At 41.5% G+C, this 16612-nt stretch overlaps 1 protein-coding gene across 1 annotated transcript in view; it reads right to left on the minus strand.

Moving 5' to 3' along the window:
• Positions 1-16612, minus strand: part of LOC128366359 (eukaryotic translation initiation factor 3 subunit H) — a 62984-nt gene that overhangs the window by 27601 nt on the left and 18771 nt on the right. Inside the window, exon 3 of the mRNA XM_053327042.1 lies at positions 3254-3421. Within this exon, the coding sequence (XP_053183017.1) occupies positions 3254-3421 (168 nt within the window). The remainder of the gene's footprint in view (positions 1-3253; positions 3422-16612) is intronic.

A 16612-nucleotide genomic window follows, 5' to 3' on the forward strand; every position in this document is an offset into this window, starting at 1 on the left:
CATGCAATAAGCTGCTGCGGTAAACTGGGAGGACGTTTTGTTTCAGTTTTGTCTTCAATCTGTAGATGTTATGTGAGCGTCAATACCAAGTAATCAAGGGGATGACAAAGGATCTGCTGTGGAGAAATCAGACTCATGTTCTTCCTCAGTAAAGTGCAAGCCATCCGGGGGTTAAAAGGGTTTTGACATTTCACATCTGTAATGAATTTACTAAGAAAACGGATGTGCTGCCTTAAAAAGAGCAAATATAGATACAGACTTGGATCACTACATATAATATTGCCTTTCCATAAAATTGGAGACTCACAATAGAAAGATTTTTTAAAAGACTGGTCCGCATCAGGAGAGGCCAGGATACCCTGACCTCAATGCTCATAACAAAAACACTGGATTTTACATTTCCCATAATAAAATATTTCTCTTTATCTTTAAATGCTCACCTCTTTCAAACCCTACACCTCCATTTTGTAATGTGAGCAGAGATAACTGTGATGCTGGAAAACATCCAGAGCCACAGAAGACAAACAACTGAAGAGGTACTCCTTGTGACCAGTAATGTTAGCTTCTTGTATAAAATTGGTGGAGTGGCTCTTGAAATCTTTCATACAGTATTTATACCGTAATAATAATAATGTTCAATAATCATACAATAATATTCAGAAGTAAGCTTTTGATGAGATTCTATTTTGGACCAGTAGTTCTTTATCTCCCCGACTTAAAAGCTGCCCATCTTTAACCCTTTCAACTGTTCACCCCCTGTAATAAAACCCTGTTGTAATGGTGAACATATTTAACCAACTGGTTTTAACAACCCGCTGTAATTCTAACCTGTCACTGGGCGGAAGCTATTAACTCCCCAGTTGGCCGCCTGATTGATTCATTCATGGGCATAAAATGACCAGTAAGCTAATGACGAAGAGAACAAAAAAGAAATCAATTTTCTTTCCCTCTGACTTTAAACAGAGATAATGTCAATTCCTTTGAGGTGCTCTGATCCATTAAGCACTGCATTATTGATTGACATTAACAGGCGCACTCGTTTAGAATGAGAATGGGCCGACAGAGCGGCCAGCTGGCTGGCAGGACTAGATCAGAGGGGTTCAAGAGTCAGCTGGTTAAAATTAATCTTTGTCCATCATGGATTTGTACAAATACAGGAACATGACAACTCTGAAGTGACTCCGGAGAGAAAGAACAGGACCGGGGGAGTTCCTTTACACTCACCGGCGCAGAAACCTTGCTGCAATTCAAAGCTGTTTTCATCATTTTTTTTCTCAAGCGATAATTCTGTTTGCCATCTCTCTCCTGACTGGTAGTAAGTAGATAAACACTGAGCTGTTTTAATAAAAGATTGTGACTCCAGGTCAGTGAGTTTGGAAGACATTTTTTTGTGTGACCCTAGCTATACTACTTATTTTTCAGCTCATAAACCTGAGGGAGGTAAACTCAGAACATCATGAGGTGTACAATACAGCCAAGAAACACCATCTTTACGCTATCTGGCTTTTTAACAAAGTCTATATCTGTGATGTGAGAGTCATATTTCATTACGACATGTCAAAAACACAGTGCTGTCATAGTCCTCAGCCACAAATGACTCATTATCTTTGTAATATACTTCAATGTACTCTTCTCCATGTAATGCACCGACTCTGAACTCGGTGACCACCTGCTGCTGTTATGAAGTAATCAATTATTCATTCAGGCGCAGCAGGGTTTAATCTACACTGTTTTATAGTAGCAGGTTTTAGTTTTCTGTTGCACTAACATTGCAGCCGCTTGAAAGAGATTGCATTTGTGGTGCAGCAATTATGAGCACCTCTTAAAGGTCTTTACTGTCAAGCAAGCGCGGGCATATGATGTACACACATCAAGTTAGTGACTATGGGCTACCTTGTTAATTCTGTTTATTTTCTCTGTTGCTCATCACTGTTATCTCTGCTGCCGCTGGCCTTAGAAGGGCTACGAGACAGACGGGTGCTACTTCTGTGAAATATGGCCGTTACAAGCAGCTTCTTCTCACCTGACACTGATGACTTATGGGTTGGAATGACCTATGTCTTTACAGTGTCAGGACTGGGATGTGCACCTCACTACCTCTGAATTGCTCCTACCTGACACTACTTTACTGTCTGTTACTGATTTTATTTATTTTAAAAGATCTATTTTAGATCTATTTTAAAAAAAAGGCACTTGATGCTAATTTAAACACTTGCAGCATTTATCTTAGAATGTAAATCTAAATCCAACCGTCTTGATGTTCATTTTAGTCAAACAGCTGCACTAACCTCAGCTCAAGCTTTTCTCACTTCTATCACGCTGATCTATTGCTGAGACCTCGAGGATGTGAACCACAGTAGAATATCATAAGACCTCTCAGTGGCAGTCCTATTCTTGGATTTCTTTTGATTCAAGAGACTAAATTTGACTTGAGATACCTTAATCAGGCCTGAAAACTATGATGGATATGACCAATAAATGTAATGTAATCAACTCCTTATTATTAGTCCCATTTTTATTGCTGGAGAAAGACCACAATATATGACCTGGTATATTGAATCTTTCGAAGACTTTGAGATTTCTCATTGTTGGTAGAATTGGACCTACTGTGTAGCTCTTAACTGACCACTGTTAACCTGCATGCACCTCTGTCATTAGTGGTTGGCTGAGCAGTTTGTGTGACAGGTCAACAATATATGGCACTGGATCTGCTCTCTCTATTCACGTTCTTTTACAGCATTGTCAATAAAACACTTGGTTTCGATGGCGATAAATTGGCAAAGAATTAGACCGAGACACTTTACTCATTCCCAGTACTGACCAGTGGTTGAACCCTTATTATTAACAGGCTTCCATTTAATGAAACCACCGACTTAAAAAGGTGAAAACAAAGTTATTTTTCATTACAAAACCATCTCAACAAACGTCAAACTTAATTCTATTTATTATCAAGTTGTGAGCATATTGTCATGGTTTAGCAGAGCATCCTAATATATTTTTAAATGGTTACACAACGATGTGTAGCAGAGGTAGCATCGTGAGGCTAATATATTAATTCAATGTCAAGTTGTGGCTGAGATTTTCAGGAAGGCCCTGTGATCCATTTGAGGATTTATTGATGGTAAAATGTACCCCATCTATGTGTGTTCACCAGCTTATGCACTCACATTGTTTGGGTCTGTGCAGTGGTGCAGATGAAAATAAATGTATCATTGGAATACAGTTTTTATATGGTCTGTTTTGGTCTACTTACCATAAATGAGCACAACGGACTCTTCGATGGCATGCTGGTAGCTAAACTGGGAGTCGAGGAGTGCTCTGCTGACAAAAGAGCCATAGTAGGTGGACTGGTACCAGCCCACATGCAGATGGTCGATGTTGACGTGACGCAGGGAACGCATCATCTCCATCTGGTACTGGACTAGAGGCAGAGAAAGAAGTAGGAAAGCAGAGAGAAGAAAAGTCAGAGGAATGGGGGTGAGAGAGAGAGAGAAAAAAGATTTAATTTAAAATGAACTTCATTGAATTTTTTTTGATCTGTGAATAAATGGTCTCCATCTGGAAGTGGACACGGTGTACGAACAGAGGGAGGGAGGGGAGGAGAAGATATGAGAAACTTCAGAAACGGAAAAAAAAAAAAAAGCAACAAGGATATGAGGGAGAAACAAACAGAGGAAAAACAAAAGGCTTCATCTCCTGTTATCAAGTCGTTGTGGTGGAGATTTCTAAAACAAACATCAGTTTGGAATTTGCCAGCCATCCCTTCATTCTTATATATCAGTAAATATATCCCAGCGGATAGAAAGCGGTCAGATAGATACACAGACAGGCCTCAGCTACTGCAGAGAAGGCTAGATACATTACGAGGAGAGCCATTTCATTACGCCAGACACATCGTAAGGACGTGGCGGCCTGAAATACAAACAACCCTGCCTTCCTCGGCTGTAAGTAACAGCCGCGGCAAGCGAGCAAAACAGCATCTCCATGCAGGCTAGCTGCAGGAGGTTTATAAATCAGGGTGTTATTGGGCAGCTGTGGCCCCCTAGACTCCAGTCTGTAGAGCACATCCTTCTCCTGCTGGGGCTGTTAACGAGAACAAACTGGAGAGGTGGAAGAGGGGAGGATGGCAAGCGGAGAGAGAGAGAGATAGAGAGAGAGACAAAGAGCCTAGAAGATGAAAAGGTGAAGGACGGTGGAAAGAGAGGAAGAGGGTATTATATAGAGGGGGAAAAAAGGACAGGAGATGAAAGGAAGGGAAAAAGGGAGGCGAGGAGAAAGAAAAGGGATTGAATGAAAACAAAATGTAATGTCACCTAATTACATGGGTGACATTTCTCTTTTGGCTTCTTTCTAATGGCCTGAATTCGACCCCTGGTGGTAATGTTATGTAAAGCAAGGAGTGACTTGAGTCAAACTATAGGCTATTAATATTTCAGTTGGTCACTAGTCACACTCAGAACTCAATTAACTCTGCAGCAATAGAGTAGAGAACAAGGTCTGGATTATTTGGATTCATTTATCTCGTATTTAAGTAACCTCTTCCTAACACATAGATACTTCTCCCTCATTGTCATGTTGTTCCACTTACTCCACACTGAAAACAAATGCCAATGGCCTGGCTCAATTAGACTAACAGCTCCTGTGTGAGTGCAGCATTAGTGTAGTGCTGCCTCTTTCCCTCTCCGACAATAAAATCTCACTGAATTTCAACAACATCTGGATTGGAACAGTGAATGGACACAGACTGGCGGAGAGGCCCTATTCACACTCTTTCATACCGGGATGGACTGTGTGTACCCAATCGACCCTTTTAATCTAGCCTTTTATTTCGTGATTGACATGGTCAGTGAGACAAAAGCAAGCAGAGTAGATTGACAGGGAGGAGGGGTGGGGGGGTGGGAGGATGGGGAAAGATAGAGTATATGAGGGGGAAGATAGAGACTGCAAACCGTGTAGCAATTCTGTGACAAACCACAGGAGGCGGAGGCGGTGTCAGGTGGTGTTTGGCACTTTGTGTTTTCTCTGTGTGTGTGTGTGTGTCTGCTTCTCAGCTCTGATTCTTTAGTGTAGTAGCAAACCCATGGGAGAGGGTTAGTGTGTGGTATATTTCATAAAAAATAAATAAAAATCAGCTGGTTTGGGGGGTAGCAGGTGGCAAAAGATGCAAGTGTCTTCTTTGTAATTCTGACAATGACAAATGAAGAGCGAGCAGGTGTGAATTAAAACGAGTGTGTGTGAGAGGAATAACAGAGGAAGCTAAAGGCAAAGCATGAGAAAGGGAAAGGCGTGCTGGTGACAGACTAGGAGTTAGTCTGCTGGAGAGTGGCTCTGCCCAGAGGCGAGCTAGGAGAGCACACACACACACACACACACACACACACCTCAATGGAGAAGGACAGCAGCCTGCCACCTAAACTTCTGTATCCGTTTCTGCACCTCTACGCAAATCAGTATGGGTGCTTACCTCTGGAGCGCCTGTGATGCGTAAACTTGCCCCTACAACCTATCATTAGTAGGGAAATTGTGCACAAAGTGATCTGTCTTTGAAGCGAAAGCTGAAGGCTGGAGGATTGACAACAGAGGCAGGAAAACCAATAAACCGCCTCTCTCCCCTGTCTTATCCAATCGGCAACTCCCTTTACTGTCCTGTATAGTCTTGTTGTGTGAATTGTATCGTGATTTGTATCGTGTGTGTGTGTGTGTGTTTGTGTGTGTGTACAATGTCTGTATGTTTAGTGTCAAATCAAATTGTGTCATAAAATCCTAACATTACTTATACGATATTACTGAAATAGATTTAATGGGTGAGGGGTTTCCCTGTATAGACACTCCATGTCAACCTATCAAATATTTTAAAACTCTTTCTTTTCACAGAGCAACAATGTTATCACTGATTATACATCATATACATATCATTAACATCTGTCAAGTAAACTAAACTTTATGTCCATAATTTACATTTAATTGTATTAATATAGTGTCTGCTATTATTTAAAGTGTTCCATACTACAAATCCTTTTTTTTCTATTTACATGCAGTATTTGCCCTTTGAGCATTAATTACTGATCACTGAGTTAAAAAAAAATACATAAATGCATTTAAAAAGACAGTATTTAAAGAGGAAGTACAGTATATGTGTATCTGTCACCAGTCACATAATAGAAATCTAATAGCCACTGATAAATCAAGCAGTAGGTTAACTAAAAATCAGCTCAGTCACTAAGTGGGAGCCTAATACAGTGTAGATGAGATACTGAGATACACAGCCTGTTGTACAAACTGTTAAAGTGTGATGACAACAACAAACAGAAAGTGATGGTTTTCCTCAGCCAACTAACCGGCTACAAACTGTGTTTAATCACTTCACACTGTGATGTCTTGGTGAGTGACAACCCATAGATCTCTGTTGACTTGCTTTTCTGTTAACCTTGCTCAGAAAGACTTTAAGGTCGACGACTGAAGTTTGGATTCAGGCGTGGATGTTACCAGTTAAACATTTACACTTGTTTCAAATTCCTCTGAATGTCCTTGAGATGTCTTCACCATTAGTTCATTTCAACTGTTTCTGCAGGTTTCAAAAGGCAGAAGTGTGAAAAGGTATGGATTTGAGGCAGGTTATGAAATAACTTCGAGTGCTGAGAATTTCAAAAAGTGCAAAGAAAGGCTCTGAAGAAATTCAAAGAACGTGAAACTGCAATGTTTCTACTCAGAGCTCGTAGGTCAACTGAGCAGCTGAGTGACCAGGAGCCCTCGGAAATAGATTCATACACAAATAGATTCTTGGCAGCGATGAGAAATCATTCCGCAACGGTGACAATACATAGCCCTCCACAGATGTATTTGTTTACTTGTTGAGAGTGGGATCAAGATGCAAAATTGGGCTAATATCTTTATTCTTAGTTGCAAATATTATTTTTATCATGAACTCTTTCAACTTTGAAACTTTTGTGTTGAAATTATTGCAGCAACTAGGCAAAAACCATACAGCAAAAAAAACCCACGCACCCACATTTTAAATTATTTTGCAAAGTTTTCCAATATCTATTGTGGGTAGAGTCATCATTTTTTGAAAAAGTATTAACTTTAACATTTTCTACTGAACCGGCTACAGACCTGCCCTGTAACCACAGCTGACCGTGAGTGAGTGAGTGAGATGGCATTTCATTACTGTGGTTTACCCAACATAAACGATATACAACAGCATTGAAACACAAGTCTTGCAGGTAAACCATCATGTAGCTGTTGTATCAGTGTAGTGTGGAGTGGTTGCTCTGCAGGCAGGCTTGATTGGACTGTAACTGCGGTAACCAGGCAGAGAAAAAACTCTAATTTGCCTCCATTTGCACCGAAAATACAGTCAAACCGTTTATGTATAATTTCCACCACAGTCTCCAGAACCATCTACCAGGCAAGAGGCAGAAAAATCAAACATCCAAGTTCTGGGGAAGTCTTATTCTTGGAACTATATTTATACCCTCTTCTTATTTCTTTTTTGACTCGAGCATGACTTGACCATGTCATGTTTTGCTACTCCAGTATACTTAGCCAGCAAATACAACTGGGACCACTACAGAAAATTGCAGCTGAACATTCAATATCCAGGAAGACACATTATAGACACTAGCCCTGTGACAAATTGGCCACGATTTCACACATTGACCACACAATGTCCAACCATACAGAAGGTTTTGACCTATTTGCATTGATTTTTAAACAATGCTGACATGAACTGAGACCAGTGGACTGGCTAGAAGGCATGGAACCAAACAAAATGGACTTATACATATTGTGTACAATAAAATATTGTGACCATCAACTAATTTGCATGTTGTTGTTTCCTCTGCTGCAAAACAGACAGGAAAACAAACTGTGTGACCATCTGATTGAGGTGCTGAAGGAATTTGGCTCCTCTATGCAAATGTGTCATCCATCCCAGAGTATAATCACATATCATGTATCTGTATTAATCATTTAATGTGCAAATTTTTGGAGGAAATTGTGAATCTGAAATAACCAGTGACCAAAACCTTTCCAAATTAATTTTATTAATAAGAATCTTTATAAAGAAGAATCTGCCAGAATCAAACGTTTGACATTTCTACTTCCAGGTGGAGCGACGTATTCCTCACTGATTTTCTTGATCATCATTAAAAACAAGCTTTTGAATTTTTTTGTATTGTACGGCAATATGGGAGAAAAATGCAGTAAAATTAATGAATATATTTTCCGTCCCTTCGACTACTGTTCAGGTGGAAGTGACCTTAAATAAAACACTTAACCCTCTGCTTCAATGGAGCTGGTCTGCCCAGGTGTAGAGTAATCCAGTTGAGCTGGCCAGTTCACAGATGTCTGACCATACAGAAGCAGTGCACTGATGAAGCATGCTGTGTAAAAATATGATCTTGGGAAACAAAAGAAAAAAAGAAAGTGAAGGAAGCACAAAGGTGGATGCTGATTTGCATTTGCGGGCACATCAGAGAGTTTGGGCTGAAGTAAAAAATATGTAGCAGATATTGTTTCTTCCCCCCCCCCCCTCTCTCTCTCTCTTTCATAAACTAACTCAGCGGCCGACGTGGGTGTCAGAGGGGTCCTCACATGATAAAATTCAGATAATACCTCAGTCTAGGTCTCGTCCAGGTAGAGACTAAATCATCTTAAAAAATGCGGGTCCCAGCATGACATGAGTTGCATTACCAAGACAGACGGTAATATTCTGTGGACATAACGACAGCATTAGCCAGAGAATAGCCAATTTAACAATATCATCAAGGCGTGGAGGTAGGAGCATGCGCCGCCGCTTGCTATTCCTCACTCATTTCGGTTGCCCTGCTGCCTCTCCTATCAATCAATCCTGGTCTCGAGGCCAGACGGGGAATGAGTCTGCCCGTTCCCTTAGCAGTGCTTGATTTTGTGTATGTGTGTGTGACAGGGATAGGAAAGGGGATAGTGTGAGTGCGCTTGTGTGTGTGAGACAAAATGAATGCGTGTTTAAAAGAGTATGTGTGAAACCTTGAGTTCAGCTTGGAGGGGAAAAAAAGGGAAATGGAGAAGGAAACAGGACGTGATGCTGGGTGAGAGCGCAAAATGTGGAGTGCAAAAGTGCGAGCAGTTGTGTATGCTTAAATGCATAGAAAGTGTACTGAAGAGAGACATTTGAAGATGTGTGAAAGCCAAAGATGCTGTACATCTAAATTCAGTGTGTGTGTGTGTGTGTGTGTGTGTGTGTGTGTGTGTGTGTGTGTGTGTGTGTGTGTGTGTGTGTGTGTGTGTGTGTGTGTGTGTAGGTATTTATCAGCTGGGAGCCAAACTCTCCACCTCAGGCAGTAATGCTAAGAATCATAATCAAAAAGGAACACCCAGTGAGTTTGTGTGTGTGTGCGTGCGTGCGTACATGCATGCATGCGCGGCTGGATGCGTGTCTCTGCAATGAACCAGACAGATAGTCCATACTCTAATACTCAATGACACAAGAGGTGAACTGCTTCAGACCTTGCATGCTGCTGCAGGCCACAACACCTCAGTGCAGGCAGTGAGAAGGGTGCGAGTGTGTGTGTGTTTGTGTGTCTCTCTGAGTGTGAGGATGCACATGTCTGTGTGTCACTACACATTCTAATCACCACCTTGACAGGCTGAGGGGGCCTTGCCTGGAAAGTCTGCTGTGGACTCACACTCACACACACACACACACACACACACACACACACACACACACACACACACACACACACACCTAAGTTCATAACCACTAATGTCAAGCTGGGCGGATGAATAATAGAATAAGATGGTGTCAAATGTTTGAAAGATGGTGAAATCTGTCATCTTTACCCTCCTTATCTTACTGAGGTTTGAGAACAGATCGACATCTCGCACAAAAATAGCCTGATTGCATTTTGTCATGACATTTCCCCCCCATTACCTTTTCCAGGCAAGATCCCGTCATGTTACCCCAAGATGGTAGCATGATGAGCGTTAGATAGACCATGGATCAAGCTCGGTTTAGCAAAAATGTTGTTTGGGTGGTTTGGGGTGGGTGGGGGTGGCTCTTCAAGGCTGTATTTGAGAGCAAATCTATACAGCTGTGATTGAACTGCGATGCATAGAATGGTAAAAGTCACGCAGTGGGTTTGCTTTCTTCTCCAAACTGTTGTCATTCTGGAGACCCATCAACAGTCCTCTCAACTACAAAAAGCGCAGAAAGAAAGACCGTCATTTTGGATGCTTGATAGAACTGCTCGTTTTTGCTGGCTGCTCTAAAAGGACCAATTCTGCATGTGTTGCCCGTGGTGACAGCAAAACATGCTCATTGTGGCATTCCCTTCGATACATCAGAGCCAAAGAAATACACTACAAATGTTTAAGCATGTTATATTTTAAAGATTCTACCTGTTGTGCTGATTGGAGAAGAGTATAGTTCTATAATTTCTCCCCCCCACCCACCCCACTCTATTCTCCCATTCATTTACTTCAATGGATACAGTTTTAAATGGTAAAAACAGTGTGGCTTGCATTTTGGATGCCTACTTTTCAGTGTAAATCCTGTTAAGCATTCTTTTGACACAACTGGCTTCACCTTTTTTTTTTTTCCATGACAAAACTAAACAAAACACTTTGTCTTCTATTGTCGACTATGGAGTACAAAGTGAATCTCAATGTTTGAAGGCCTTGAGACGGCTGCTGCCTGTTTTGCCTTGTGTTTTTCCTGATGCATCTTTCTGTTTATCCGACCTCGCTCCTCCTCTGGCTTCCTTAAACAAGAACGGAGAACGCCTACTATATAAATGCACTTTCTGTCCTCCTCAGAGTCCCTTCATCACATTACAAATCACTGCTGATCTGCAGAGTTCTCAACTCCAGTGCATTTTTCAGTCAATAGAATTCACCTTTGAGAAAAAAGGCAGGGTGCCGGTGGAATGAAATATAATGAAGCTGCAAAGTGAAAACAATGCCTCCACAATGAATGAAGGAGGGTGGGGGGTGGGGGGGTGCAAAGTTATTCTCAAGGACACTTGAGATCTGACATTAAATGCAGTACAATATCTGTATCCTGCACTGCTGCGGTTAGATATTAAAAAAAAAAAAAAAGCATCTGAGACTAAATGACATTTTCAAATATACATAATATCGTCTGTGTCATTTCAAACCTCACCCACACTGCCGACGTGTACCAGAGATCTAACTTGATAAAAGCTCCCCTGATGTAAGCATCTGAAAATCCTGTCTCTAGCACGAACAGACAGTGGCTTCAACAAGGTTCCAGTCGCAGTCATTATGCCCAGCCTCTTTTGTCCAACAGGCGCCACACAATGTGCCAATTAGGCCTTGAGCTAACAGACGCTGCCCTTGAGCGGCCTGCAAAGTGCCACCTACATAAACCCTGGATTGATTTCTCTTGTTTGTTGTCAATCTTTCTTTCTCTGCCTGTCTCCAAAAAACAACAACAACAACAACAACAACAGTCTCCTCCCTGCAAACAAAACAACAAACACACACACACACAAACTCATGCACACATACAGTTTTTGTTATAAGAGTGTAACTGACTAAGCAGCTCTCCTCATGTTAAGCAAGCACAGGACACAACGGTGGCTTCCAGGCACCACCTACTGCTGCTTCTGATAAAGTGAGCCCAAGATGAAAAAAGATGATAAATTAACATACACGCTAGCTTAAATACTAAATTCATGTCCCCTAAGAACTCCAGGAAAAAAGAAAATAAACAGCATACAAAAGAGCTAACCGTGCTCAGAGGCAGTGTCAATTATAGTGTAGATATTAGCATGACAACGCGGCTACGAGATTAATGAGGACTACCACTGAAAATCATTAAGATACACTGTACATGCAAGATAGAAATAGAGGTTAATAGCCGAAAGATGAAGGGAGGAGACAGAGAGGAAAAGGAGGGAAGAGGAGGACAACTGACCTGCTTTTCAGCTCTGAATGCTAATTTACCAGTGAGCAGACAACGCATGTATGTGTGTGTGTGTGTGTGTGTGTATGTGTATGTGTGTTATAGAGAGAGATGACACAGCAAGAGAGGCCTGACCTTTGACTATTGATCTCAAAAGGGTCAGTATGTAGACAGGGGGAAAATGATGATGTCGTGACCTTGCTTATATGGAGCGCAAGTAGTATGAACGAAAACCTTACAAAACTGTTGAGTGACCCGAACCATGACAATAATTATGAAATTATTCTTAAGTCATTTAAAGTCCCCCCCCCCCCTGCTCAAAAAGTGTGCTTTACTTTTAGTTCCTGCAGCTGGATGTTTGAGCTTCATTGTGCAGAATGATGTATGTGCAGAGTTTGACACCAGAGGACTGTTTTCACATTCATCTGCTGGAGGAGGAAAGTCTCTCTGAGCTCACTGACAATCCAATTTTGAGGAGTGCACCTATGAGCATGATTTGTGACATCACAAATAGTTTGGAAGGCAATAATGGTGCCTGCAGTGCATTTACACTGAGAAACAAACTTTACTTTTTAGTGAAGTATGAGGCATCTTGTGTCCACCAGTTCAACTTTTTAAACTAACCATATAAACTAAACATATTTGTAGATTCTGGGACTTTTAAGAGAAGTAGTAGATGTAATTATAAAGATTATAACAAGATATTTAAGCTTTTTTTTGTGGAGCCCAATTCCACACACCCAAATTATTAGTTAAAGTAGAGTAATTGATATGCATCTTAAAACACGTGTGGATGGGACATTTAAAGCTTGAATGAGTTTAACTAAAGATATCTGTCAAATATGACACCTGGTTTGCTTCTAAAATCATATTTCATTTTTAAAATCATAATTTCCAGCACATCGATTCTAGAAATTTTAATGGCACTGTCAACTTGAACAGGTGTGACCTGACAAGATAATCAACATTTTTCAGCATTGCTGTGATAGTGTGAAGGTTTTCGATTGTTCAGTTGGGTTGAGATGTGGTGACTGCTAAGGCAATAACATGATGTCCTATAGATGGGGGCCATATCATCCTGGAAGACACCACTCCCATGAGGATAGAAATGTTTCATCAAAGGATAAAGGTTATCACTCAGAACTATTTTGTATTGATTTCCAATGACTCTTCACTCTAAGGGGACAAGTGGACTCAAATCACACCCCCCACAGTATAACAAAGCCACCAGATCCTCTCATTGTAGGGGTCAAACATTCACACCCGCACCAGTTTTTCCTTTAAATGTGTCACTCCTCTGTAAATACTAACTATGAATCATCACTGGTGATTTCAGTGAGTAATTATCAACAGCACCATACTACTGTACAGTTAGCAGATCACTGAGCCATGACCAACTCATCTATATGTTCTTGTAGAAGTGCTACATCTTATACTACTGTCCAGACCATAACTTCAAACACATTCTTTCCTTCTCTAAAGATAAAAAAAAAAGGATAGACACTTTTGTTTCTCCACATTCTCAAGGTCAGCTGGTGCCGACGTGAGAGAGCAGATACCTTTTCTTATGCCGCGACATGACATTTTGTCCGTCCGTGCGGCCGTCTGTCGGAAAGGCAGGTAGCAGTGATAAATGCGAGAGTTGCCGGGAAGTAAATGGTGGTATCGAGTTGTGGTCTGGTCCTGGGTGTCAGGTAAGGCGCGGGGCTAATTTTCAGCAGCAAGCCTATAATGGGATGTGTGTGTGTGCTGCTGATTTGTGAGCGTGTCTGTGTGTTTGTGTGAGTGCACCCACCGTGGTCCATGTTCCACCTGGCACAGTGGATTAGGTGCAATTTATCTTAGTTAAGCAAGCCCTGCGGAGAGCTGCCTGCCTTACACGCGCACGTGAACGCACGCGCGCACACCGGGCCGCAAACACACTCGGGGATGCTGTGATGCTCGTCAGGAGGAAGAGTGAGAGCATAGTGAAGCTGCTGCTCTGTGTGCATAACGCGCCAACGACTTCACCGTATGCACATTTGACAGCGCCGCTTGTCACAAAAGGCTTTGTTTTTATAGCGGGAATGGGAAGATGATGAGGAAGGGGAAATTACGTGTTTGTGTGTGTGTGTTTGCTCACATGTGTGTATATCCTAATTTCTCTTTTTGAAAAGGAGAAAAAACAATTCTACTTGATCTTGTCAATGTTCATTTAACAGCATGTGTGCCAGCAAGAGGTAAATTGCAGAGTGTGTGTAGTTTGGAGTGTAACATACCTCTACAGTACTGTTAAGCTTCACGTTATATTTACTCGGTTACATGTTATACAGACTACATGTGCCATCTTTACATTCTAAAAATATAGAAAAAAAACATTCAAATTAGAAAAGGGTACAGATGGGACATGTTGGACAACTTCCAAATTCATTTTAAAATATCCTCTCTTTGTTGCTTAAAATCCAGCCCAATAGCTTTCAGACTACATAAAACAATACAAAGACAGACCCTGTAATTACACACTTTTAATGGTTCCGACTTTGTTTTTCTAACATTCTTGTTAAACCCTACATGTCCTCTCCTTAAATACCACCAATTATCCCTCCTCTCTCTCTCTCTCTCTCTCTCTCTCTCTGTGTGTCTACTCGCCAGAACAGATGCAGTGGCTGCACTCACAGAGCATGAAAGCCCAGGTGTAGCTACTTTCCTCTCTCCTATACAGACCTCGGCATCTTTGCATTAATCACGGCGCCGCCTACGTCACCGGTCTCATCCGGATCACACATGGGCTCACAATGTGGAAAGAACGTCTGCATGAGTAAACATAGTAGCATCCGTGATTTATGCAGCCTAATAAAAAAAAAAAAAAAGGAAAAAAGGAGGGAGGAGGTATTTCAGACATCCAGGATTTAAGAAGTAGGAGTCTTGTTCAATTTTTATCTACAAGACTGTGTACATAAAAAACCCATAATTCCTTGTCACCTTGAAGGCCAAAGGGGGAATTAAGCACTTACTGTACTGGTGTGCTACTGGTGTTTACTAGTCTCCCTCGGTGGCCAAGTTATTAACTGTTCATTCCTCTGTTTTGCTCACTGTGAAAAACACTCCTCTCGTCTCACCGCCGCTCTCCCACTAACTCATCATTGCCATTTGTCTTCTTCATCCTTCCCATCTAGCTCCATCTTTTTGCCGGGTGCTTCTTTGCCACCAAATCTCTCTCACAGCTGTTTACTTTCGCTGTCTATCTTTTTTTTTCTTCTTCTTTTTCTCCTGTTTCTCCTCTGCTTGGCTCCTGCCGTAACTCTCAATCTTTTGCTTGGTTGCCCTCATTTTCCCCTCATAACCTTCTCTCTTCTGTGTCATCGCCCCATCCTTCCATCCACAACCCTCCTTTCCCCTCTCTCTCTCTCTTTCTCTCTCTTAGCCATCCTCAGCCTTTCTTCATTTTCTCTCATCCTTTTCACATTCTTCTCTACTTCTTACCTTTCTCCCTCCCCTTACTCCCTGTAGCCCACCTGGATTAGCAGCGGTGTGCAGTAATGCATTCTGACCCCACCTCCACACATACACACACACACACACACTTTAATATGGGGCAAAATCGTGATGAGACAAAGGAGCGGATGAATAAAACAGTGGAACTGATGGCGATGGTGACGGCACCCGGGGGACCCATACTCTTGATTTATAACGCTGGGTGAGCATTCAAAAGCAGATACAGGCCTGGTTCACTACTAACAGCCAGTCTCACATCTGCACTACAGCGAGAGAGAGAGAGAGAGAGAGAGAGAGAGAGAGAGAGAGAGAGAGAGAGAGACAGAGAGAGACAAGGTGAGAGGCTCAAGATGATAAGCAAAAACAATAAGTGAGGGGAAAAAAATCCTAATACATAACAGTACACATGATATCTTCAATATTGGTCTGCCAAGTGATTTCTAATTACTAATTAGCCTCAGTGAAGGAGAGCAAGGAAAAACGGAGGAAATCAATTTCCCATTTGGGGCAGGTAGCGTGATCTATTGAAGGGCTAACCCCAAGGAAGACCTTATCAGAATAGGAGAGGGACAACCTTTTTTTCACAAAACACAATCTCTCTCACACTCACACACACACACACACACATACACATACACATACACACAACTGCATCCTGAATAATATATTTACAGCGAGGAGTAGGGAGATCATGGCAGAGGCGTTTTTAATCCCCCTGACTTCAATTAACCCACCATGAAAATGTCTGCCACAGACGACAATTAAAGCTCAGAAATCCAAGGACTAACCTTGCAGACCCTACTGGAGAAAAATGCTGATGTAATTGGCCTTAATTAGTTATGTTTGTGCTACACTCCTATTGCTTTGCTTTGGTTTAAGAAGATTAAGTTGTTTTTTCTTGTTGTTTAGTTTTTATTTGTTGTTGCACACATCCCATCCAGCGGACACTTGGTTTCAGTGTGTTCCCCTCTGTTGCCAGCTACTTTCATAATCATGTCCACAAACACAAATATGTGACTGTCACACCCTACCAATTTTTTTCTTCTTCTGTAAAATCTTCAATTACGAAGAACTGCATAAACCTTTAGCGATAATTTGACAGCATGATTTATTTAGCTGTTTTGTAATCACTTCACGGTAAGAGGGAAATTCAGTTTCAGTCACCCCGGGTTAAAAACAAAACCTCTCAGCATATGTTCGTTATCAAGTCTTATGATGGAGGTGCTG

This window comes from Scomber japonicus, chromosome 10 (genome assembly GCF_027409825.1).
Source record: "Scomber japonicus isolate fScoJap1 chromosome 10, fScoJap1.pri, whole genome shotgun sequence".
In the NCBI taxonomy this organism is placed as follows: domain Eukaryota; kingdom Metazoa; phylum Chordata; class Actinopteri; order Scombriformes; family Scombridae; genus Scomber; species Scomber japonicus.